This window comes from Microcaecilia unicolor, chromosome 9, assembly GCF_901765095.1.
Source record: "Microcaecilia unicolor chromosome 9, aMicUni1.1, whole genome shotgun sequence".
Taxonomy (NCBI): domain Eukaryota; kingdom Metazoa; phylum Chordata; class Amphibia; order Gymnophiona; family Siphonopidae; genus Microcaecilia; species Microcaecilia unicolor.
In genome coordinates, this window is record NC_044039.1 from 132,733,895 (window position 1) to 132,760,893 (window position 26,999).

Genomic DNA, 26,999 nt, shown 5'->3' on the forward strand with positions numbered 1-26,999 from the left:
AATAGATCAAACATGAGTAATAGGCAATTACAGCAGTAAAAATATTCAAATAATACTTCCAATGTCAACACAATATGTAATAAAACATTTTAATTGATAGTGAAGGGTAAAGCAAAGATGTAACACAGATAGGTAAGAGAGTAAGAAGAGTTAGAAAGTAAGGTGACTGATTTAAAGAAAGTTGCACATGAGGTCGGAGAGATGGTTAAATATTATCTCAGCTAGGGTAGGAGTGGATAAACATGTCCTGCTGCAGTATGTGCAACCTGAGTCACTCATTGTGTGTGTAAGTAAGACTAACATAAAAGACTCCTGAGGAAATTAGAAGGTCATGGCATAGGAGGTAATGTCCTATTGTGGATTAAAAACTGGTTAAAAGAGAGAAAACAGAGTGTAAGGTTTAATGGTCAGTATTCTCAATGGAGAAGAGTAGATAGTGGGGTTTCCTGGGGTCTGTGCTGGGACTGCTGCTTTTTACAGACCGGTAAGTCTCACGTCGGTGGTAGGAAAAATAATAGAGTCGCTGCTGAAAGAAAGGATAGTTAACTTTCTAGAAGCCAATGGATTACAGGACTCGAGGCAACATGGCTTTATCAAAGGAAAATCCTGCTAAACAAATCTTAATGACTTCTTTGACTGGGTGGCCAAAGAAGTGGATGAAGGACGTGCACTAGATGTAATCTACTTGGATTTCAGCAAAGCCTTTGATACAATCCCCCACAGAAGACTCGTGAATAAGCTGAAAGGGTTGAACTGAGGACCGAAAGTGGTGAACTAGATAGGAAACTGGATGACTGACAGGTGGCAGAGGGTGGTGGAAAATGGAATCCACTTAGAGGAAAGGAAGGTGAGCAGTGGAGCTCCTCAGGGGTCGGTGCTGGGGACTATTCTGTTTAATATATTTGTGGGAGATATTACTGAAGGGTTGGAAGGAAAGGTTTGTAGTGAATACCCTGGAGGAAGTAGAAACGATGAGAGGGGATTTCTGAACATTAGAAGAATGGTCAAGAGTCTGGCAGTTAAAATTTAATACAAGTCTAATTTTTGGGTAACCTATAAAGATCGGTTTCTAATATCACAATTGATGGACTGTTACAGAAACCACAGTATAAGTATATACAGTGGTTTCTGTAACAGTCCATCAGTTAAAATGTAATGCCAAGAAGTGTAAAGTGATGCACTTGGGGTACAGAAACCCGAAAGAGAGATACCGGATAGGAGGGGAGAGATTAGTAAGCTTGACTCAGGAGAGAGACCTTGGGGTGTTGATGTCTGAGGATCTAAAGGTGAAGAAACAAGGCGACAAGGCGACAGCTGTGACTAGAAGGATGCTAGGCTGCATAGAGAGGGGTATAACCAGCAAAAGGAGGTGTTAATGCCTCTCTACAAGTCGTTGGTGAGGCCCCACTTGGAGTATTGTGTTCAGTTTTGGAGGCTTTATCTTGCTAAAGATGTAAAAAGACTGGAAGCGGTGCAAAGAAAAGCTACAAAAGTGGTATGGGATTTGTGTTGCAAACTGTAAGAAAAGAGACTTGCCAACCTGAACATGTATACCTTGGAGGAAAGGAGAAATAGGGGTGACATGATACAGACGTTCCAATATTTGAAAGGTGTTAATCCGCAAACAAACCTTTTTCAGAGACGGGAAAGTGGTAGAACTAGAGGACATGAATTGAGGTTGAAGGGGGGCAGACTTAGGAGTAATGTCAGGAAGTATTTTTTCACAGAGTGTGTGGTGGATATGTGGAATGCCCTCCCAGGCTCCCATGGGAGATGGTGGAGATGAAAACGGTATTCGAATTGGGCGTGGGATAAACTACTACTACTACTTAACATTTCTAGAGCACTACTAGGGATACGCAGCGCTGTACAGTTTAACAAAGAAGGACAGTCCCTGCTCGAGGAGCTTATAATCTAAAGGACGAAATATCAAGTTGGGCAGTCTAGATTTCCTGAGTAGAGGTATAGTGGTTAGGTGCCAAAGGCGACATTGAAGAGGTGGGCTTTGAGCAAGGATTTGAAGATGGGCAGGAAGGGAGCCTGGCGTATGGGCTCAGGGAGTTTATTCCAAGCATGGGGTGAGGCGAGGCAGAAAGGGCGGGGCCTGGAGTTGGCGGTGGTGGTAGTGAAGGGTACTGAAAGGAGGGATTTGTCTTGAGAGCGGAGGTTGCAGGTAGGAACGTAAGGGGAGATGAGGGTGGAGAGGTAGGAAGGGGCTGCAAATCGAGTGCATTTGAAGGTCAGTAGGAAAAGCTTGAACTGTATGCGGTACCTGATCGGAAGCTAGTGAAGTGACTTGAGTAGAGGGGTGATATGAGTATATCGGTCCAGGCGGAAGATAAGACGTGCAGCAGAGTTCTGAATGGACTGAATGGGGGATAGATAGCTAAGTGGGAGGCCAGTAAGGAGTAGGTTGCAGTAGTCAAGGCGAGAGGTAATGAGAGAGTGGATGAGAGTTCGGGTGGTGTGGTCAGAGAGGAAAACACAAAGGAATCCTGTTTAGAAGGAATGGATCCACGGAATCTTAGCAGAGATTAGGTGGTGTCGCCGGTAATTGGGAAGCGAAACCGGTGCTGGGCAGACTTCTATGGTCTACACCCTGATCGTGAGTGGATAGGGTTGGGCTGGAGTGTAAATTTTAAGGGGTTTTGATGTTAGCTTCAGAACTTAGTACAAGAACAGTGCTGGGCAGACTTCTACGTTCTGTGCCCTGAGAATGGCAAGGACAAATCCAACTCGGGTATAAAGTATCACATATCATGTAAAATGAGTTTATCTTGTTGGGCAGACTGGATGGACCGTACAGGTCTTTATCTGCCATTTACTATGTTACTATGTTTATAAATGATCTAGAGATGGAAATAAATAGTGAGGTAATTAAATTTTCTGATGACACAAAGAGGGACATTTTCAAAAGAAAAGTCCAAGTTGCGATTTGGACATCTTTGCAAAACGTCCAAATCCATGGGCGGGGAAACCCGTATTTTTGAAAAAAAGATGGACGGCCATCTTTCATTTTGAAAATACCATCAGAGACGTCCAGATCCTTAAATTTGGATGTCCCTAGACATGGACGTTTCTGCCTTTCGGCGATTTTCAAAACCAAAGACGTCCATGTCAAAAATGTCCTAATGCAAGCCATTTGGATGTGGGAAGAGCCAGCATTCTGGTCCCCCTGACATGCCAGGATAACAACCGGGCACCCTAGGGGGCACTGCAGTGGACTTCATAAAATGCTCCCAGGAACATAGCTCCCTTATCTTGTATGCTGAGCCCCCCAACCCCCCCCCCCAAAACCCATTACCCACAACTGTACACCACTACCCTTACGAGTGAAGGGGGGCATCTATATATGGGTACAGTGGGTTTGTGGTGGGTTTTGGAGAGCTCGCTGTTTCCCCCACAAATAACAGGTAGGGAGGGTATGGGCCTGGGTCCGCCTGTCTGAAGTGCACTGCAGTACCCACTAAAACTGCTCCAGGGGCCTTCATGCGCTATCATGGACCTGAGTATGACATCAGAGGCTGGCACAACATATTTTTAAAGATGTTTTTAGAGGGTGGGAGGGGGTTAGTGACCACTGAGGGAGTAACGGGAGGTCATCCCCAATTCTCTCCGGTGGTCATCTGGTCATTTCAGGCACCTTTTTGTGCCTTATTCATAATAAAAACACATCCGAGTGAAAACCTCCAAGTGTTCATCAGGGACGTTGTTGCTTTTTTCGATTATGGGTCAAAGACATCCAAGTGTTAGGCACGCCCAAGTCCTGCCTTCGCTACACCTCCGACACGCCCCCTTGAAATTTAGACGTCCTTGGACTGACTGCAGTTGGTGACATCTAAAATTGGGTTTCGATTATACCGATTTAGACATCTCTGGGAGAAGGACGTCCATCTTCCGATTTATGTCGAAAGATGGACGTCCTTCTCTTTCGAAAATGAGCCCAAAAGTAATTCAAAGTTGTTCATTTGCAAGAGGACCTTACAAGACTCGGAGACTGGGCATCCAAATGACAGATGGCATTTAATGTGAGCAAGTGCAAAGTGATGCATGTGGGAAAGAGGAACCCTAATTATAAATAAGTGAAGCAAGGTTCCACATTAGGAGTTATCACTCTGGAAAAGGATCTAGGTGACGTAGTTGATGATACGTTGAAACCCTCCGCTCAGTGTGCAGCAGCAGCTAAGCAAGCAAATAGAATGTTAGGAATTATTAGGAAAGGAATGGAAAACAAAAATGAGAATGTTATGCCTTTGTATTACTCCATGGTATGACTGCACCTCAAATATTGTATGCAATTCTGGTCACTGTATCTCAAAAAAGATATAGCAGAATTAGAAAAGGTACAGAGAAGGGTGACAAAAATGATAGAAGAGATGGCTAAGGCTCTTCAGCTTGGAGAAGAGACGATTTAGATGAGATAAAATACAGGTATATAAAATACTGAGTGGAGTGGAATAGGTAGTCATGAATCACTTGTTTATCCTTTACAAAAATACTAGGATTAGGCGGCATGAAATGAAGCTTCTAAATAGTAAATTTAAAACAAACCGGAGAAAATATTTCTTCACTCAATGTGTAATTAAACTCTGGAATTTGTTGCCAGAGAATATGGTAAAAGCAGTTAGCTTAGAAGGGTTTAAAAAGGGTTTGGATAATTTCCTAAAAGAAAAGTCCCTTTGGTCTGTCCCATTATGGAAATGCTTATGTTCTTATGGTGCTGAAAGTGAAAAAGAAATGGGATATATACAGTGGATCCCTAAAAGGTGAGAGGATGTAAACCAAGCATAGAGCACTACAACTATATAATGACTTTTAGACTTTTAAGAAATCATGGGGAAATTAACCTGTACTGTACAAGGTACAATCCCAACAAGTTTCTTAGGCAGACCCATTGGTTACAGTGGTCTTTCTCTGCCATCATTTACTATGTTACTTTGTTAAGTGATTTACTTATAAACAAAATATATGGCCTTATACTGAAGTTCTGAGGAAGACCATAAATGGATCAGATTTTCAGGATGCCCACAATGAACACTCATTAGATATATCTGGATACACTTGAACCAAGCACCACATTAACTTGATTTTAGTTACTTGGAAGACTGGTTGTATAGTGACCTTAAAGCCAGTTATGATTTCTGGATTAGAGAGATGTGTGTATAAAATTGAATTGCTCAAGTTCAGCTTGGAAGGAGATATCAAACGGTAGTATGCTGGGGAAATCTTTCTTTGTGGCTTTTTTCTTTCATTTTTTAAAATAATTTTTAGCAAATGTAAAACTCGTGTGAAGGGCAACTCTACAAACTGGGCACTAACATTTAAACACATATTATGAGCATAAATGCTTAGAATACTAGAATATATATGTGTATATGTGCACATATATGCCAATGTGCTGCCTAAGCACTATTCTGTAAATACCCATTAGCTTACATCAGGGCGTGAGCCTAAGCCCAAAGTAAGTAGGCACAAGAATCCTGCCCCCTATCTAGCATCTCTCTCACCCCCTCCCCCAGGCAATGGGGGATCTCTTACCTCCACTTCCCCAACCCCATGGTATCATTTAAGTACAATAAGGTACTACGCTTAGGGAAAAAAAATTAAATGGATAAATATTGAAAGGAAAATGTAGCTCTGCACAAAAAGATCTGGGAGTTATAGCGGATTCTAAATTGAATGTGATGTGTTGTATCAGGAGAATTATAGGTCTCTTTTGAACTTAGATCCAAACAGTTATGGGCTAGGAGCTGGCATGGTTCTGTCTTGGCGTTTTGACTGAGATTGAGAATCTGGAGAGTAATGGTGGGGTTAATACCCAGCCACCCAACCCCACCGGAGCCATGATTACATAATGGCCATTGCCTAAGCAAAAAATAAAACTTTCTACTAAAAAATAATAATAATAATAATAAAAACAACAATATGCAAACCAAGTTAAGCAATTTTCTCTTTCTACTCAACACCAATAAAGCCATTGTTAGAACAATGTGTCCAGTTTTGGGCCTCAAACTTTAAGAAGGATATGGAGAAATTGGTGAAAATCCAGTGAGAACACCAAAAACTATACTAGGCCTAAATCCCATGACTTATCAAAAGATGCAAAATGAATTGGATTTAGTTATTCTAGAAGAGACCAAGGACGGATTTGACAGCAGTCTTCAAATGTTGAAAAGGCACTTACGAGGAACACAGTGATGAGTTGTTTTCATTTGCCATTGAGAAAAATTAAGAAGTACTGGACACAATGTGGTAGGTTAAACATTAGGATAAATTCTAATTACAAACACCAAAGATAGCACTGAAGATGTAGAAATCTCCAACACTTCAGACTCTTAACAGCAGACAGAGACATGTTGAAATAAGCAATACAGTAGCAATGAATCTGAAAGACTGAGATAATCTCTAACATGCCCTGGCAATAAAATGAGGCTCATTCTTGTCATGGTATGTGAATTTGGAGGCATTTCTCCAGATTAGACAAACATTTATCTGGGATGATATGGATCTACACAGGGAGATGGGCTAGATGACCTCTAGAGTCCCTTCCAAATGTGTTTTTTGAACAAAATTTATTCTCTATTATATTTTTGCTTTTTAGATGTACTATAAATGTATTACTCTGTCACTTCACTTATTGATTACTCATATAAAAGAGCTCTACGGCATTATTCTAGCTAGAGATGTTGGGTTTGGTAGGAGTAGCAGCAAAATGTATTCCTGCAAATGGTGGATTCTAAAGGGTTAGCAAATATGGCTTTTAAAGGGTTTTTGATTAAGTGGGATTATCTGCCTTCAAAGGTATCTCTTTGGATGACCCAGGTGGGCAGTTCATTGTCCAGCATCTTGATCCTTGATGCTAGTTTGAAGATAGTTCAAACTTTTTTTAGTCATAAATATCCCCAAATGAAACACTCCTTTATATAGGTTGTGTGTTTTACTGTATGTGGTTCCCAAACCTGGTCCTGGAGGCACCCTAGCCAGTCAGGTTTTCAGGATACCCAAAATGAATATTCATGAGATAGATTAGCATGCAGTGGAGGCAGTGTATGCAAATCTCTCTCATGAATATTCAATGTGAGTATCCTGAAAATCTGACTGGCTGGGGTGCCTCCAGGACCAGGTTTTGGAACCACTGCATGGGATGCCACACAGACCAAGGGGTCATTTACTAAGCCACATAAGGTTCTACTTGCGCCCAACATGCATCAAAATGGAGTTACCGCCTGGCTACTGCGTGAATCTTGCAGTAATTTCATTTTTGGCACGCGGCCAATACGCGCAGCCGAAAAATAATTTCTATTTTCGGACGCACGCCAAGCGTAGGTCATTACCAGCTGGTTACCGCATGAGACTTTACCGCTAGGTCAATGGCTGGTGGTAAGGTCGTGGACCCAAAATGGAGATGTGGCAATTTTGATTTTGCCGAATGTTCATTTTCGGCAAAAATTTTAAAAAGGCCTTTTTTACAGGTGTGCTGAAAAATGGATCGTCGCACACCCAAAACCCGCGCTTACACTACCACAAGTCATTTTTCAGCACACCTTAGTAAAAGGACCCCTAAATTGGCAATTATATTTTATCTTGATCTATGTTTCAAAGTTTCTTTTTTACATATTCAAACTGCACAAGTTTGTGAACAGTCCAATCATGGCAGGTATTGTGTAGAATAAAACTACAGAGAACATTGCTAAGTTAATAATCTCAAAATATTTGCAAAGGGCACCATCACCAGCCACTAATAAAAGCTAAACTGGAAAGAGCAAATGATACATGAATGCATCTGCCTGTACAAAAGAACTGTACAATTTACATATATATTTATATACACTATATAGACAATCTCTTTCTTTCATTTCTTGAGCTGTTTTAAACTCAAAACCAAACTAGTCAGTAGCTGCTTACAAAAGGTTTGCTTCCCTGCCCTTCCCAACCCCCCTCCCTACACACCAAGTATTACATAATGGCATTTAAAAAATAATAATAAAAAAGGACAAATGAAAGCATCATAAAAGTGCAAACGTTTTGGGTGCGTTGTCTTGATCTATGATGGGTGGAGTCGCAGAGAGCGCTTACAGGCAAACTGCTGGGGCCCTTTCTTCCATCCTTGTTGACGTTCTGCTTTTACCCCAAAGGTTTTACTCCTCTTAGACAAGACGTCCTACTGGGAGGGAAGCAAAGGGGCACAATTAAGAGCTGTGAGATACTGCTAGGACAGCAGAAGATTGTATTATCTTCTAGCTTTTTTGTATTCTCATGGTCAGCAGGCTATAATTGCAGAAACCTCAAGTGAAGACTGAGAAACAGAAAAATAAATGCTTACGGAATGGGTTTGTTCCATGTCTTTTACTTGGGTAACTTCCAGCATTGCTACCTGCAAAAAAAAAAAAAAAAAAAAAGGCACAGGAGAATCATTTATACTAGTATCATACACTGCTCATCTCTTTTTCTACCACAGTTTGGTCCTTATTTTAGAAGTTCTATTCATGTTTTCGACACCTGAAAAGCATCACTTAGACATCCAGGATATGGACATCTAAAACTGAAGTACATACTTATGGCAAGGGGCGTGGTCTGGGTGGGATTAGGGAAGGGCCAAAATATAGACGTCTAACTCCAATTTCACAAGGGGATGTTGCTGCTGGATGTGCAGGCAGATACCCACGTATTGTTCCTAGCTTCCCTTTCTACAAAAGGATTCAGCAAATATTTTATGATCACATCCAAAATTCTGTCTTTACTGTAGTAGGTCCCACAATTTGGAAGAAGCTCCCCAATTATCTTTCACCTTAAATCCTCCTATCAAACTTATAAAAGGAACCTAAAGACATATCTTTTTAGAGATACAATTGATCCAGTGGCGTAGCTATGTGGGGCCACAGGGGCCTGGGTCCCCCCAATTTTCTCTGGGCCCCTGATTTTTCTGGTGAGGTTCCCAACCCCCGCCAGCTGTAGCGTTGTCCACGGTCTCTGGTGCCGCCGCATTGGCTGCCCTGCTCTGTCTTCCCCTCATGTCCAGCATGCTCCTTTTAGTGAAACTCAGCATGCTCAATTTCACTAAAAGGAGCGTGCGCGATGTGAGGGAAGAGAGAGCAGGGTAGGCAATGTGGCGGCGCCGGAGACTGGTACTGGACAACTCTTCAGCTGGTAGGGGTTGGGGACACCCGCCAGCCAAGGTATGTGCTGCGGCAGTGGGTGGGGAGCGGCAGGGCAGTGGCGGCAGACCAAAATGTGCCCCCCACCTCGGGCTGTGGCCCCCTCCCACTGCGAGATCTGGCTACGCCCCTGATTTGATCTAGAATAAACATGCATACTTGTCTATCATGACAGTGGGACTTGCTACAATCAGTAGCTGGTAGGCTCTTACACTAAGGTGTGTAAAGCCCTAACGTGGGCTCAGGGTGCCAAAAAAGGCTTACAACAGAATACACTAAAGCATCTTGCAGTAATTTCCCTGTTTGCATGTGGCACTCGTGCGCAAACTATTTTAAAAATATTTTTTAAGAGGACGGGAAGTGGGTGGAGAGTGGGCATGGAAGAGCTAATCAGCTAGCATGTTCACATTAGAATGCACTAAATAGTTAACACAGGGTTAATGTGGAAGCACTTAGCATCTCCTAAACAGAAAGCGATAAGTGCTCCTGCATTAATATTTTTGAAAGTTCCATGCGCTGATGGAAAAATTAGTGAGGGACCTGCAAAAATAAAAAAAGACAAAATCCCTTTCTTTTGGGATGCTATAAAAATGGGCTTATCTCATAGGAAAGTTTCACGTTAGGACTCGCTAAGCTCAGATAATGCCACGGCTTAGTAAAAGGGCTACTATGATTTTTATTTTCATCTCTATTTTTAATATTGCATTTCTTTTATATTTTATGTGTAAACTACTATGGGGTCCTTTTACTAAGGTGCACTAACAGATTTAGTGCACACTAATGGATTAGTATGTGTTAAGTGCCATGCAGCCCATAGGTATACAATGGACTGCGCGATGTTTAGCGCATGCTAATTGTTAGCGGGTGCTAAATCTGTTAGCACATCTTAGTAAACGGACCCCCATGACAGTATTTCAATAGCAGTAAATCAAGTTTAAATATGCAAAATATTTTGAGAATTATGAGTCCTAACCTGGAGGTCCCAGTTCCTCTCTAAATTGCCTATGCAAAACTGGGTTTATAATAAACTATTTCCAGCTCAACAGCTGGTAGGAATAAATGCTACCTAGGGTTCCTCAGTTCCTATCATTTGTCTGGCAAGTTTTGCTCATAAGCCTGGCTGTGCACCCTGGTCCGACAGGGTATCAGAATGATATGAGATATGCCAAGAATCCTGATGTCCCTTGTTGCAAATTCCAAACAATTCCAAATCCATGACTACATGTACTGTATGTTGGAAAGGCCTCACTCACAGAACCTTTCAGCTTGAGAATGTTCTGACAGCCAAAGCAAAGCCCCTCTTATGTCCAGGGAGATCTGACTTGGCTTCATTAGTTACGTTGGGGGTTCCTAGGTTTTAACAATGTTAAACATGGACATCCTTTTGAATTACAAACTATTTCAAGTGTTAAAAAACAGTGCTTGTTCTTCAAGTGTGTATAATACAAGTGTTAATCTATGAAAATGGACCAAAAAAACAAAACATCCAAATCACAAAACCTTGTTCAAAACAGTATTTTTGGAAAAAAAAAAAAAAAGATAGAATTTTTCTTTTTTGAAAATGACCTTCTTTCCTATTCGGATTTTGGAACGTTTTATGCAAAATGTCCAAAATTGGACATAGACATCATATCTAAAATGCCCCTCTTATTCAATTAAGTTGGGCCACTGAATATATTAGCCTAATGCTAACTGGATAAAACTAGCCAGTTATCCCTAGGACAGCATTTTTCCAACCAGATAATTTTAACCAGCAAGAGGGGAAGTTATCAATGTGGGCTACTGTTAAGATGAGTTATTTTACTACAGGTTGTGCTATTTTAGTACAGGATCTCATTGCATAAAATAAGACCCTGTGCTAACATAATTCAGCTTGTGGTAAAATAACCCCTTAACGGTAGCCCATATTGATAACTCTTCCTCCTCCCCCCCCCCCCCCCCCGCCCGCTGTGTTGACTATCACTGCTATCTGGTTAAAGTATGATCACGCCCTGGCAGAATTCCAGCTCTACCCAGAGTTATCTGCTTACATTTTGTCCAATCAGTTGTCCAGTCATACTTGAAGCAGTAGGCAGGTGGGACATTTCAGAACCTAAGATTTGTTCTGATAGCTCCCAAAGGTACCTGGGAGCATTTTGTTTATACTTATCATACAAATGTTTATGCTTATTATACAATTTACTATACATCAGATTTTATAGAAAGGAACTTCCATTTTTTAATAGAAAAGAATCTAGTCACGCCAACGAAACCCAAAAAAGACACAGATCTCCACATAGCAATCAGAGAGAGATCGCAGCCCTTGATTAAATCTTTTGAATATCAGTCACCCTATTGCTACTTATGTGCTTTTTTAAAAATACTGAAGTGTAATCAATGGGTACAGAAGGATTTTTAAAATGCTGACTTTAATTGTATTTATTATCTATGAACAATTCACTTATCCAATTCATTAATTGAAATTAAGCATTTAGATTATCCATTCAGTTATGTGAAGTACTTAAATATTTCTATGATTGTAGGAAATACAGACATTTTCTCTCTGTTTTTTTAAAACCTGCTTCTTTGACAAAGGTTCTATTTTAGAATGCATTTCAGATAATTCGAGCAGGGGAAATATTTTAAAAATTGCAGGAAATGAAAAAAATCCTGACTAAGATGAGCCAGTGCAGAAGTGGCAAATATATGTTCTCTGTAGTCCCTTCTATTATTTCCCATGAGAAACAGGTGAGGGATGGCTATCAGCCAAATAAAAAGCAAACATCCTAATTTTGAAAGTCTATGGGAACATTTTTATCTACTTCTACTGGCAGTTCCTAAAGTGAACTCAAGAGGGCGCTCAGAGTATACGATAATTCCAGAAATCTAAACCATTCACAGATGGTGAGATTGCCATTTAAAACTGCAGTATTACCTATCATCTTTAAAACATCCACATACTGCTTCTGGTCTCCCTAGCTTCCTTTTCTATTCTTATTTCTAGGTCTCCTCCCTTTTTGAACAAATATATTTTACATTATTTTGGAGGGGGTGGAAAGGTATTTACCCTTTATTATGGACATCAATGCCTTGTTACGAGTACTACTACTACTACTACTACTATTTAGCATTTCTATAGCGCAATTTGTGAATAGAAGAAATATACGCAAAGAATCCAGAAGAACTGTGTGAGCGTTGTGCAAAAAACGGAGGAAACCAGTCTTCGCAAAACCGTATACAATGAAACAATTTAATAAACAAAAATGAAGTTAAAATGAAATACAATAAAATGGTCGGTGAGCAAGACTCGACACAGCTGTGTTTCGGCCTATCTGGGAGTCCTTTTGCCATCCAAATGATCAATTTTTTGATCTTTCACTGTATAATGTGATACATTTTTCTCTCTTATCTGGCATCTAACCGCTGTGTCGAGTCTTCTCACCGACCATTTTATTGTATTTCATTTTAACTTCATTTTCTGTATACAGTTTTGCGAAGACTGGTTTCCTCTGTTTTTTGCACAACACTCACAGTTATTATATAACAATATGCATAAACGTTAGGAACATCCCTATTCCTCCTATGATCCTCCCATTTCCGCACCTCATTTTTTACTTGCACGTAAAATTTAGGTGCAGATCCTGTGCTTAAATTTATGCACATAGATTCCAATTAAATCTATTTAGTGCCAATCACTGCATCGTAAGCCAATTATTAGTGCTAATTAGCTCATTATTTAATTAAATTGTGAGTGCACCCACATCTGCTTGCATAATTCTGGTGACTTTTATAGAATTTGGGGGATAAGGGGGGAAGTTATCTGCGTGGGCCACTGTTGATGGGTTATTTTACCACAAGCCATGCTATTTTAGCCAGGTCCCATTTTATGCAATGAGACCCTGTGCTAAAATAGCACAACATAGTCAAATAACCATCTTAATGGTAGCCTGCATTGATAATTCCCCCCTAAGTCATTATGACCAAAATTATCCATCCGAAAAGGGGACAGGATGTGGGTCATCCCAGGGGTAGTGTCACTTATATGTCCCACTTATATGCCTAAGTGATATTTAGCTACTAATCTTTTAAGCTAGATGTCCAAGCCAGTCACATCAATAGCAGGTATAACTTTAACCATCAAGTTATCTAAGTAGCTGTGCCACGTAAATGGACAGTGCCACTAAATTTAAATAACTAGGTTAAACCTTTCAGAATATATGGTCACTGAATGACTAAATAAAATCTACATTTTGGCTTTCAGAGCTCTTCAGGGGACAGTCCCTTCTAATCTGAGGGACCTGTCGATATCAATCACACATTCTAAAATTTTTAGGACCCTGATATTTAGTAGAACCTTTCCAGGTAGAAGCGCCTCCTACCCGGAAAATTACCACTCACTGGGATATACCCAAAGTTTTGGCAGCATTTTCTTGGTTAGTGCTGCTGAAAATCCAGTCAGACTGCCTTGGCACTATCCGGGCAAGTACGGGAGCAATCCAGGGGCAGAGTCTGGGCAATATTCATTCCGCTAACCAGGTAACCAGTAAAAAGGCTATCCTAATTTTATCTAGGTTATCTGGGTAACAGTTTGAATATCACTGGTAACCAGATAAGTGCCAGAAGCCACAGCATACCCAAATATTCAGTGCCCATATCTGAACACAGCCTGGCACTGAATATTCACAAAAAGCAGACCACTAGTGTACCTGTTGTGAAATTTGTGAAGGGTCATGGGCCCCTAACCCTATACTCAGATTTCTTCCTTTTCTACAGGGTCCATCATTCTTTACTCACATACTACAATAACTAGAAAGAGCCTACTGATACGAGGGCTATCCTACAGTCCTTTGCTAAAAGTCCTACTATGATTTACCATAACTCCTTAGATCAATAATGCTACCTACTCATCAGGGCTGGTTTAACCATTGGACCAGGTGAGGTTCTGGCACAGGGCACTGAGATTCAGGGTGCCAAAATACCCAGGCTCTGGCCTCACCTAGTCTACAGGTTAAGCCTCCCCCCCCCCCCAGTCTGGCCTCTCCTCTCCTTCCCCCCCCCCCCCCCCCCACCCGCAGGTTCAGCACTGCTCTCTCATCTCTCTCACTCACCTGCAGTCTTATAAAGTTTATGATGGTCACTGCCTATGGCAGCCGTACCATGACAGGCCACACGCTACGTTTGATTTTAGCAACTGCCCCATTTAAAAAGGCCTTTTTTCACAACCGCGGTAAAAACTGGCCCCAACGTGCACCAATTTCATGTGTACATATTACCACAGGCCACTTTTTACTGTAGCTTAGTAAAAGGGCCCCCAAATGTTGCTGAATATCCGCAGTTAGCCCCAGAGAGGTGATTTAAACGGCCAGGAGCCTTTCCTGGTCAGATAAATTGCTTAAATACTGACTACGAATGGGGAGCTAGAAAATGTCGGGGTTTTTTTTCTGGGTTTTTGTTTTCATTATGGTGCCTGGTTATAGAATTGCATGGAGCCATAATTTAGGTGCCTTGATGCTGCATGCTCAGCGCTAATTGTATAATTACTTTAGTTTTGTACCCTTATATTCCGCCCAACCATCAGTTCAGGACAGATTACAAAATAAAATGTTTCAAAAAATTCTCCACATAGGGCTAGATTTTATATATGGCGCCTAAAAGATTGGCATGGAAATAAACACTATCCTATAAAGCACACTTAAAGTTAGGCACGGTTTGTAGAATAGCGCTTACGCCCGGGAATCGCATCTAACTTTAGGCGCGGCCATTTGCTTCAACTGAATCGTGGTGCAAATCCTTGCACCTACATTAGCCACAGTTTCCCCTTATTCTATAATTACATGCATAACTTCTAGGAATGCCCCCAATGAGCCTCCCGTTTCTGCACCTCCTTTTTTGGATTCATGCATAAAATTTAGGTGTGGATCCAGCATCTAAATTTAAGTGCATACATTTCAATTAAATCTAATTAGTGCCAATAATTGCTTGTTAACAAGCAAATTATCAGTGCTAATTAGCTTGTTATTCAATTAAATTGCTTGCACAAATTGGGGACATACCCAAATTTGAGCACACAATTTTTAGCATTTTTTATAGAATTCGGGGGATAATGGATATCTAACATGCAAAATTTCAAATATATCTGTCCTAGACGCTAATACTAAACCCCAGCTTTCACCTTTAATAACCACACCTTGGCGCTCAGACTCCATTAGAGAATACTAGCGTAACTCGGAATCAGCACACATACATTTAAGCATCAATAGCAGGTGTAAATGGGCATCTATGCACGTAACTTACAAAGTTGTGCGCATAAGTGGGAGACGTACCCTTGTCCCACCAATATGTATGGCCTCTCACATTTATGCGGTTATGCACATTTATGCACGCACTCATTATAAATATCACTGACTGCACAGTTCCCATTTACACTTTTATCATTGTACAACAGCAATTCCCCCTGGCAGATTCTAATCCAAAATATCACTGGAATTCGTCATGACCTGGATGTCTCTATTTAAGTCTCTATGTTATGTAAAATAGTGTTTCACCATCGAGCTCATTTTCGAAAGAGAAGGACGCCCATCTTTCGACACAAATTGGAAGATGGACGTCCTTCTCACAGGGCCGTCCAAATCGGTATAATCAAAAGCTGATTTTGGACATCCTCAACTGCTTTCCGTCGCAGGGATGGCCAAAGTTCAAGGGGGCGTGTCAGAGGCGTAGCGAAGGTGGGACTTGGGTGTGCCTAACACTAGGACTTCCTCGATCCATAATGGGAAAAAAAAAGGACGTCCCTGACGAGCACTTGGACGACTTTACCTGATCGTGTTTTTCTCACGATCAAGGCACAAAAAAGGTGCCCGAAATGACCAGATGACCACCGGAGGAATCGTGGATGACCTCCTATTACTCGCCCAGTGGTCACTAACCCCCTCCCACCCTCAAAAAATATCTTTCAAAATATTTTTTTGCCAGCCTCTATGCCAGCCTCAGATGTCATACTCGGGTCCATGACAACAGTTGTGGGTAGTGGGTTTTTTGGGGGGAGGGGGTTGGGGGGCTCAGCACACAAGGTAAGGGAGCTATGTACCTGGGAGCAATTTCTGAAGTCCACTGCAGTGCCCCCTAGGGTGCCCGGTTGGTGTCCTGGCATGTTACGGAGACCAGCACACTACAAATGCTGGCTCCTCCCATGACCAAAGGGCTTGCATTTGGTCGTTTCTGAGATGGACGTCCTTGGTTTCCATTATCGCCGAAAATCAGAAATGACCAAGTCTAAGGACGACCAAAATTTCAAGATTTGGACGTCCCTGACCATATTATCTAAACTAAAGCTGGACGTCCATCTTATTTCAATAATATGGGTTCCCCCCCCCCCCCCCCACCCCCTGCATCGGGACGTTTTTCGAGGATGTCCTCATTAAAACTTGGGCGTCCCTTTCGATTATGCCCCTCCATGTCTCATCCCAGAGTCGAGGTAAATCTGAGTAGTTAGTTTTTAATTGCCTGCAGTTCCTGTGGTGCCTCAGTGCTGAAATTTGGAAAGGAGGTGGTACCCACCTGCTTCCTTGCTGACTCCCAAGCACCCCTTCAGCTCCTGTAGCGAGATGGACTTGTCCTTGTTCAGGTCGCAGTACTCGGTGAAGCGCCGGGCACATTTCTTGGGCTTGGCTTTCTTCTTTACGTAGCGTTTGAAAGGTTTCAGCTCTCGCTTATTGATATCATTGCTGCTGTTGTTGTCCAGTTGGTTGAAGTACCAGTGAACAACCCGTTCTTCCAGCGTGTGACTGGGATCCGGTTCTGAGAATCTGGAATATAAAACAGAAACCTCACACAAATAAAATAATGTTTTCAAAGAAATAATATAGGTTTATCAGCTCAGGGGCCAACGCACAAAGCATTAGCATGCATTAACCCGGTTTTACTGGCCAAGCAGTGCTCAAATGGTTTCAGCGCGAGTATTAACTTGCACTGAAACCACTACCACAGACCACATTAAAATGCATGTTTATACAGTTTATTATCCACTCCACAGCCATACTAAAAAAAAAAAGTTTCTCATGCTAGTTATCTCGGCTGAATATTCACATTAGTGCATAGTGGCTAATTGGCTAGTGCCGATATTCAGCACTGGGTTGAGTGGTTATCTCCCGCTGAATATTCCCGGTCAGCGCTTACCCCCAGATTCTGTATAGCGCACCTAGAGTTCTATGCCGAAATCCAAACGTATTCTGTAACAACGCATTTAAATTCATTGGCTTAACAATCTAATTAGCATTAATAACAGCACTTAACAAGCAATATGGAGCACTAATTGACAATAATTAGAAATTACACGCACAACTCGCTAAATATATTCTGTAACACAGTGTGACTAACATGCACAGGCAAAAAGGGGTGTGGTTATGGGCGGGGAAATGGGTGTTTCGTTGGTGTTCCAAAATTTATGCACATTTTTATAGAACATGGCCCTCTGCGCCTAATCTACTTGCCAGGGTTTACGCCATGTTTTCATTGGCACGTAGATTTAGGTGCTACAATCGGAGATATGAGACTGTAGTACTGACTCCAAGTCAGCAGTTTATGTTTTGGCATCTCTGATCCAGCTGTTTTTTCAGAATAAAGCGATTTTCTTTATATTTATAGGTAGGACTTTTCATATTTGTCCTTACACTTGATAGCGAAGGACTATCGTATAGCCCCTGAAGCAGCCCTGTTGGGCGAAACACGGCCTGTGTCGGGCTGTTTGTGTGTATACATATATTACAATCTGCTTTCCATTAATAAATTATTTTTTGCTTGTTAACGATCTGCTTTGTTCATTTTCCATCTTGGAGTTTGCAGACCGTCTGCCCTTGTGCTTTTTTGTACAACTGAGCATTTCTGGCCTTGGGCACCACATCACCCTATCCATGCTTCAGGCCGCCCTTTGTATTACTCATATACCTCAGGCTTTCCCAATAGTAATTTAGTTTCCAAATCAGTTTTATTGAAACTGCATGCTTCTTCCAGATTCATCAAAAGGTTAACATCAGCCTGCTGTAACAGCCTTATGTGAGACTACATAAAATACATTTTGTACAAACCTGGAAGAGACACAAACATTTCAATAAAACCAATTTAGGAACAAAATTACTTAGGGGATTTGATGAACGGTGGCTCGGAGTAGCAGACCACAACATAAGAAGGCGTATTTCCATCTGCCCGTACCTGGTTTACTTTTTAAAGATTCATTTCATGAACATTGTGAGAGCTCAGAAGCAGCTTGTTTTGTTGACTCTGGCACCTGTTATGTCTATGAAATACCAACAGCCTTATAAGAAATATCTTTGCACAACACAGATGGTATGTATTTAACTGGTATAAATCTCTTGACTTTTGGAGACCAAAAATAGTTTTGAACCACTAGCTGAAAGAAGAAATATGGTAATAGAACATACAGTAATAGAAAACTATGGTGCTATGCCAGGTGCATAGACACAGCATGTGTCTTGGCATCCATGATGGTGGAGGTTGGAGGTCAGGGCATTCACTGCCTGCCATGTCATCAATCGCTGTGATGGTTCAGGATACTACTGCGGATACATGTCAATGGGCTGCTGAACTGGGCACATCGCTACCTCTACTGCTACTCAGTGCGCGATCCGATAACTTCTGTGGTGTCTCAGATTTTAGGCTCTCACATGCTGGCCCCTTTCCCTCCTCCCTTCTCGATCTGATAAGTTCTGTGGTGCCTCAGATTTTAGGCTCTCACATGCTGGCCCGTGTCCCTCCTTCCTTCTCTTGATGTGCTTGCTAGGAGAAAAGGAATACTGGCTAGGGTGATGACCATCTTGGATTGTGGGTGGGAGATGGGGGGAAATACTAATTGTCCATTTTAAATTTCTAGGCAGGAGGGGGTAAGTGGTTTAAAGGGCATGGGGCTTTAAAAACACTCACAAGTCATAGGTCCGATCTGCTTTCTTGTCACTATTCTTGCTGCTAATACATGGGGCTCATCCTGACATCATTAAGCAGCTAAATTTGTCTAGCCAGAATGTATTATGCTTTAAAATCTTGCACTGTTGTTTACCGAACATGTCACATTTCAGGTATTGTTGAGGCATTATTTGAGACAGGGGTATCCAAGCTTGGAGGGGAGTAATTAGTTGGAGAGGGCAGTAATACCTGCAGCAAGGACTTCAAAAGCAAGGTTGAGGTATATAGGCTGCCTGGGTTGCATTGGCCTTAATGATGGCAGTCTGTGTCCTTGGCATGGTTGTGTCCAGTACAGAGGGTTGGCGGCCTTGCAGGTGGTAGGCTGGCCAGTAATGCCCAGTCAACAACCTCCCAGAAGGTTGACTTGCATTCATCAGGTCACCTGTTCTGAGAAGATTTACAAGGGATTCCTAAGACTCCTCATTCTCATCTCTTTTTTGACATACGGCGACCAGAACTGAATGCAATACTCAACGTGAGGTTGCACCATGGACCAATACAGAAGTATTATAGTATTCTTAGTCTTATTTACGATCCCTTTCCTAATAATTCCTAGCATCCTGTTTGCTTTTTTGACCATCGCTGCACACTGGGAAGAAGATTTCAGCATATTGTCTACAATGACACCTAGATCTTTTTCTTGGATGCTGACTCCCAAGGTGGACCCTAGCATCAGGTAACTATGATTTGGATTATTCTTTCCAATGTGCGTCTCTTTGCATTTATCCACATTAAATTTCATCTGCCATTTGGATGCTCAGCCTTCCAATCTCCTAAGGTCTTCCTGCAATTTTTCACAGTCCACATATGTTTTAATAAATTTATATAGTTTGTTTTACATTACATTATAGTTATTCTTATAATCTGCAACCACCTCAAAGTTCTATGCGGATTACAAGTTTAAGAGACCCAAGACATATCATGGAAAATTACAGCAGAAATATCAATTCCTAACAAATCATTAAGATATTTAAAATGTCTTAAGAAAGACTTCAAAGATTTCCTAAATAAAGAATAACCAGTTAATGTTCTTAGTTGACTTGGTAAGGAATTCCATACACGAGCAGCCTAAAAAGCAAATGTTTTAGACAAATATTTTTGGAGTTAGGATTTAGAAGTAGGCAAGGATTTCTAGAAACCCCTAACCTAGTAATATCAGGAAACCCAATTAAATCTGACATATATGATGGAGCTTTACCATACAAGATGTTGTAAACCATAACATATAATTTAAACGCGGCCTCCACTGGAAACCAATGTCATCTACACATTTAATCACCTCACTTGTCATTCCAATTTCCATATCTATATAAATAATTCTCACCTCCAACGTTCAGTGAAGCACTGAATCTACTGTTCCTAGGGTAAACTGTCAGGACCACTCACCCTCCGAGGCTGTCACCAATACTCACCCTCACTCAGTAGACACGCCCTTAGCCACGCCCCTTCCGGACATAATTTACAACCCCAACGTTCTAATGAAGCAACATTTTCCAACTCCAACTTCCGTCATGGTGTAGATTGCAGTGGAACCATGACTGTCTGGCCCGCCCTCACGTACAATGTCATGACGTCGAGGGCGGAGCCACGGAGGACCAATCAAACAGCACCCACAATGCTATGTTACCGAATGACACACACCAATACCTTACACACGCAGGAAGCACCGATTGAGGAGCTACAATAATGCAAGGATACGGGACCACACGGTGTTGGTATGTCACTCACCCCCCCCCCCCCCCCCCGGAACATCGCTAAAACAACAAAACCTCGCTAGCACCTGTTTCATTGCTCTCCGAAATGGGCCACTTTTACTAGTCATTTATAAAATGTTAAAAAGCACCAGTCCCAGTACACAAAAAAGGTAACATGCAGAGAAAGCAGATACAAATCTCTGGCTAATCTTTTCTTTGGCAATAATGAAAGGAAAACTGTCCATATAGTTTTTGTTTCATTACTGTGGCAAAACTTGTGGATCAAATTTACGTTCAGGGTTTGCTAGACCACAGGTAGCTTGATTATCTAGGTCATGATGCGTTAATACAATTAATATACAATACAATCCAAACCTAACATAACAAAATACAGTTAAAACATAGTACAAAATAATTCAGTTCAGAACATTTCCAGAATGATAGCTTTAATTGATGGACAAAGAGCTGCCTGATGCTTTTTAATACCCTACTTTATTTTAATATCCTGTTACTCACCTCCCTCCTGCCACTGGGGCGGCAGAGTTGATGGCTTGTACCATATCTGTAGTGAGAGCATCCAGTAAGCTAGTGATAAATTCAACTTTCTTCCCATCTGGACAACCTACAAGAAGAGATTTAAGAAAGAAAACAGAAAGAAAAGTTCATTTAAGACCACATCAGAGATGGAGAGATTCATGGGCCATTGGCAAAGTAATCATCTTCTACTGCCTCAGAGAGGAAGACCTCTTGGTCAGTCTCTGTGCCTGATATAGAAGTCTCTCTTTGCATTTGAAGAAAGACTTAAGATCTGGGTCTGGGGATGAGGGAGTGCATTTTTTCTGTCACAAAATGGGTTCCATGACAAAATGTCCTCAAACAAATATTTAAATATAAATATTGTCAGTTATTATCAATTCAGTTGTTTTAATATTACTACATGACATTTTATTCATGCCAGTTTCCTTTTGTCATCATGACATTTTGTCAGGCCACAACAAAATGTTCATCCTAGAAACTCTACCACTGCATATTCTGGCTTCTGAAGTTAATGTATTTTATGATTGATGTTATTGTTCTTTTGTTATATTATTTCTTATGTTTCATTGTTCATCACCTAGGACAACACCAACAGTGTTAGATGTTATATTAGTATTTTAAATTAAATACATAAAGGGTCCCTTTTACTAAGGCGCACTGAAAAGTGGCCTGTGCTGGTATAGGCACGGGTTTTGGATGCAAGCGGGTCATTTTTTCAGCACATTGGAAAAAAGGCATTTTTTTGTGGCTGAAAATGGATGTGCGGCAAAATTAAAGCCAGCGTTTGTCCATTTTCAGCCTGAGACCTTACCACCACCCACTGACTTAGCAGTAAGGTCTCATGCGCTAATTGGGCGGTAAGTGGCCAGCGCGCGTAAACTGCCGATTACCGCCAGGTAAGTGCCATGCGGTAGAAAATAGAAAATATTTTCTACCGCGTACTTTGGACACCCATAAAAAATGGAATTACCGGCCGGGGCACGCGGTAGCCGGGCAGTAGTTCCAATTTGGCGCACGATGGATGCACATAGGCGCCTACGCGCCTTAGGAAAAGGTCCCCAGTTGGGAGTCCCAGTCAGTGTGCTATATTCTTTAGCACTTCAGGAGATCTGCTCCGAGACCATCTAGATGGTGAATCGTGTGTACAAAAACATTCCAGAAATAACAGCAAAATCTCAAAAGAGAAGTCAGGTTCCATCTTCCCAAGATCATTTACAAATAATTATTGATTACTTTCATCACAAGTTGCTGAATGACCACAAATATCTCAACTGGGGAGGAATTTGGGGCAGGGTAACAACTGGGTTTAAAGCAGCAAAATTTATGTGCTCTCCATATAACTTATATGCCCAAATGGCAGCAGTTAAATGTCAGATATAACTTCTAACAGATAAGTTATTCATTAAAAGCTGATATCACACAAAAATTGTCTCTACTATGAAGGCAAAATTAGTACTTCAGAAAGACTACAGTTCTGTGAAGTGCATCAAGCTTTAAAAATAGGAAAGGGAAAAAGCCTCTGAAATCCATCCAACCTCCAGAGGCTTTTTCCCTTTCCTATTTTTAAAGCTTGATGCACTTCACAGAACTGTAGTCTTTCTGAAGTACCAATTTTGCCTTCATAGTAGAGAGAATTTTTGTGTGATATCATTTATGATACTCTCTTTTCCTTGTTAGGATATATTCATTAAAAGCTGTACATGTATATTCAGTGGCAGAAGCCATATTTGATTTCAGAAATCCTGGCCGTACTGATCCAGTCTGGTGAGATACATAGACTGGATTAAGTAATGTGTTGTATCAGTGATTGTCCAAAATGATCTCAACAAGCCTCCAAATAGTACAAAGTAACTGCTGCCAGACTTTAATAGATGGCAGGAGCACATTATCTCAATAATGCATAAACTTCACTTGCTTCCTGTGCAAGCCAGGTTGAAGTTTACAATTCACTGTTTAGTATAAAGAGCTACCACAACATTTGGATCTTTTTTAATTTGAGATTTGAAATCATAACAATTCCAATAATAAACTGAACAAATTACATCATATTTCAAAATATAGTAAAAAAAAGAAAGAAAAATCACAGTAAAATTTGCAGTTAATATGGCTAAATGCAGGATTTTTCCACAGGGTAGCTGCAAATTTAATGCAGCACTTATTTTGGGCATTTCTACTATTTATTTACTGCAGTTGTGTGTTAACACTCAGATTAACATGCGGTACATTGAGCCTGCAAAGAGGTGGGAAAATGTGGGATACAAATGCAATAAATAAATAAATAAATAAATAAATAACTGCTCCTGATTAATGCAGAACAGGGGCGTATCTGCATGGGGCCATGGGGGCCTGGGCCCCCGCAGATTTCGCCCCGGACCCCCCTACCGCCGTCACCTACCCCCGAGGTCCGCTTCCTCCTGCCGGCTTTTTAAAATATTGCTTCAGCTGGCGGGGGACCCCAACCCCCCCGCCAGCCCAGCCGCGGTCTTCTTTAACTTCTTCATCCTCGTCGTGCTGAAAGCTGCATGCAGCCTTAGTTCCAGTTGGACAGAGTCTGACGTCGCAGCACGTTGTAACGTCAACGTGTTGCGACGTCAGACTCCGTCCAACTGGAACTAAGGATGCATGCAGCTTTCAGCACGACGAGGATGAAGAAGTTAAAGAAGACCACGGCTGGGCTGGCGGGGGGTTGGGGTCCCCCGCCAGCTGAAGCAATATTTTAAAAAGCTGGCAGGAGGAAGCGGACCTCGGGGGTAGGTGACGGCGGCAGACGGGGCAGGGAGGGTTAACGGCGGTAGGGGGGAGGGTTGACGGCGGTAGGGGGGCTATAATGTGCCCCCTCACTCTAGCCCCTGCCCCCCCTACCGCCGAACCTCAGATATGCCCCTGATGCAGAAGCACTTACCCCCGGATTCTATATATCATGCCTAGTATTCTGCACCGAAATCGTGGTGTATACTATAACAACGCATATAACTTAATTGCCTTATCAAGCTAATCAGCATTGATAACAGATTTTAATGAGCAATAATGAACACTAATTGGCAATTGTGACAAAACAGTGGGATTTTAAGCCTGTAAAACTGCCTTAATTCCTTACATGTATTTCTTCTATTGGCCAGCAGGTGGTGTTTCCTTTCTTTAGTACATAAGTATTGCCCTACTGGGACAGACCAAAGGTCCATCAAGCCCAGCATCCTGTTTCCAACAGTAGCCAATCCAGGTCACAAATACCTGGCAAGATCCCAAAAAAGTACAAAACATTTTATGTTGCTTATTCCAGAAATAAGCAGTGGATCAGTGGATTTTCCCCAAGTCCATTTTAATAATGGTCTATGGACTTTTCCTTTAGGAAGCCGTCCAAAGACAAATAGAAGATAAATGGGTGGCAAATAAAGGAGGAAGCTGATGTGGTGATCTTTTGGAGCATATATAGGTGCCCCTTTCACCCATAAGGGCTATGGTAGTGGTGTACAGTTGTGGGTAGTGGGGGGGGGGGGGGGGGGGGCACAGCACACAAGGTAAAGGAGCTATGTTCCTGGGAGCAATTTATGAAGTCCACTGCAGTGCCCCCTAAGTTGCCTGGTTGGTGTTCTGGCATGTCAGGGGGACCAGTGCACTACAAATGCTGGCTCCTCCCACACCCAAATGGCTTGCATTTGGACGTTTTTGACATGGATGTCTTTGGTTTTGAAAATCGCCGAAAGTCAGAAAAATCCATGGCTAGGGATGTCCAAATCTAGGGACGTCCAAATTTAAGAATTTGGACATCTCTGACGGAATTTTCGAAAAGAAAGATGGACGTCCATCTTGTTTTGAAAATACGGGCCGCCCCTGGATTTCGCCGTTTTGCAAGGACGTCCAAATCGCAACTTGGACATCCCTTTCAAAAATGCCCCTCCACATTTATTTATTTATTCATGACATTTATACCCCACTAGCCCGAAATAGACTGAAGTTCAATGTGGCTTACAAACAAATAATAAAGCGAATAAAACATAATAATGTACAGAATATAACAGAAATTACAATAAATTCAAGAAGCAAATTAATACATATGCAGTAAGTAACCAGGGATTTAGACTATCTAAAGGACAAACAAATAATTAAGGGTGGATAGGTGAGAGCATAATTAGGCAGGACTAGATGGGAAACGAGATTAAGGAAAGGGTATGGGTAAAATTCAAAGAGTTCTTTGTATTCAGAAAGGCCAGAACGAAGAAATGTGTTTTTAGTAGATTTCTAAAAGTTAGGTAATCATCTGTAAACTTGATTGATTTAGGAAGAGAATTCCAAATTTTGGTGACTTGATAGGAGAAATTAGCAGAGTGAATTGTTTTATATATCACATTCTTACAGATAAGGAAATGTAAGACAAGATATTCTCTAGATGATGAAACAGCATTACAAGGGGGTAATTCAATAAGATTATTCATATATGATGGGACTTGACCAAACAGAATTTGGTGAATGAAAACACACAATTTGAAAGTTATTCTATGTCTTATTGATAACCAATGTAGCTCATATAAAAGAGGAGTGGCTTTGGCGAAGCGAGGAGATCTACATTTAAGACGAGCAGCAGTATTTTGAGCTGTTTGTAATTTATTGAGAAGACCACCTTTAAGTCCAGCATAGATGGAATGTCTCTGATAATATTGATTATTTATCTGTTTAAAGTGATATGGCCAGCCTGCCCCTGCATATTGGGTCCCTTCTTTTTGAGCCTACTTTTCAAAGAAAAACAAAAGACTTGTGAAATCACAGTAAATGTCCCAAATTTTCAGGGTAGGTAGGGCTGGGGAGCGGCCCATTATCTGGCTTAATGGTTCCTTGGGCAGTCCACGGTGGAGGGGGATAGCTTTCCAGAGGTTTAGTCCACTGCAGTGGAGGGTTACTCTTTGAGAATAGATTTGTCACCCTTCCATTGCAGAGCCTCACACTAGAAGTTACAGAAAAGTAGTATAACAATTTAGCTTGGTTTTACTACTGAGGGATACCTTTTGTTGTATAAGATGTTTTATTATTCATTGTTTTATTTGGAGAGGTGGTGTGTTAAGGAACATCCAGACAGAAGACTCCTAGGTAGGCCTTTGTGGCCGAAACATGACTCGTGTTGAGTCACTGGATATTTTAATCAACATTTTATACCTTGGACATCATCTGTCTTCCATCTTTTTGTCACCTTCACTGTGTTTGACGTAACAATTTTGCTGCCTGCTCCTGTGGCATGCAGCAGAGAAGTAGCCTAATGGTTAGCGCAGTGGACTGAGAGCCATAAAAACCAGCATTCAAATCTCACTGATGTTCCTTATGTCTTTGTGCAAGTTACTTAACCCTCCATTGTTTCAGGGACAAACTTAGGGGCTCTTTCAGTAAAGTGTGGTAAAATCTGGCCTTAGAAAATTCTAATGCATAGAGGGATTCCAAGATGGCGCTCTGAACAGACGTTCCTGAGTTTGCTCCTGGAAGTTGCTCTAGTCTTTTACCTTTTTCGGTGCCTTCGCTTCATCGTTGCTAATGGGGAAGCGGAGGGGAAAGGTTAAGGAGTACCCCTCGGCTCCCGAAGCCATTTCATCATTGAGGCAAACGACCTTGCAATTTTCCAAACAGCACCCGGGTTCTCTGAGTACATCGACCCCATCTGCCACTGTCGACGCGT

The 26,999-nt window shown here is 41.5% G+C and overlaps 1 protein-coding gene across 1 annotated transcript in view; it reads right to left on the reverse strand.

Annotated features, from left to right (window-relative positions):
* Positions 1-7,978: 7,978 nt before the first annotated feature.
* Positions 7,979-26,999, reverse strand: part of SMOC1 (SPARC related modular calcium binding 1) — a 410,799-nt gene continuing 391,778 nt past the window's right edge. Inside the window, exons 10-13 of the mRNA XM_030215156.1 lie at positions 21,320-21,425; positions 16,692-16,939; positions 8,324-8,374; positions 7,979-8,164 (exon numbers count right to left, since the gene is read on the reverse strand). Of these exons, the coding sequence (XP_030071016.1) occupies positions 8,148-8,164; positions 8,324-8,374; positions 16,692-16,939; positions 21,320-21,425 (422 nt within the window). The 3' untranslated portion in view covers positions 7,979-8,147. The remainder of the gene's footprint in view (positions 8,165-8,323; positions 8,375-16,691; positions 16,940-21,319; positions 21,426-26,999) is intronic.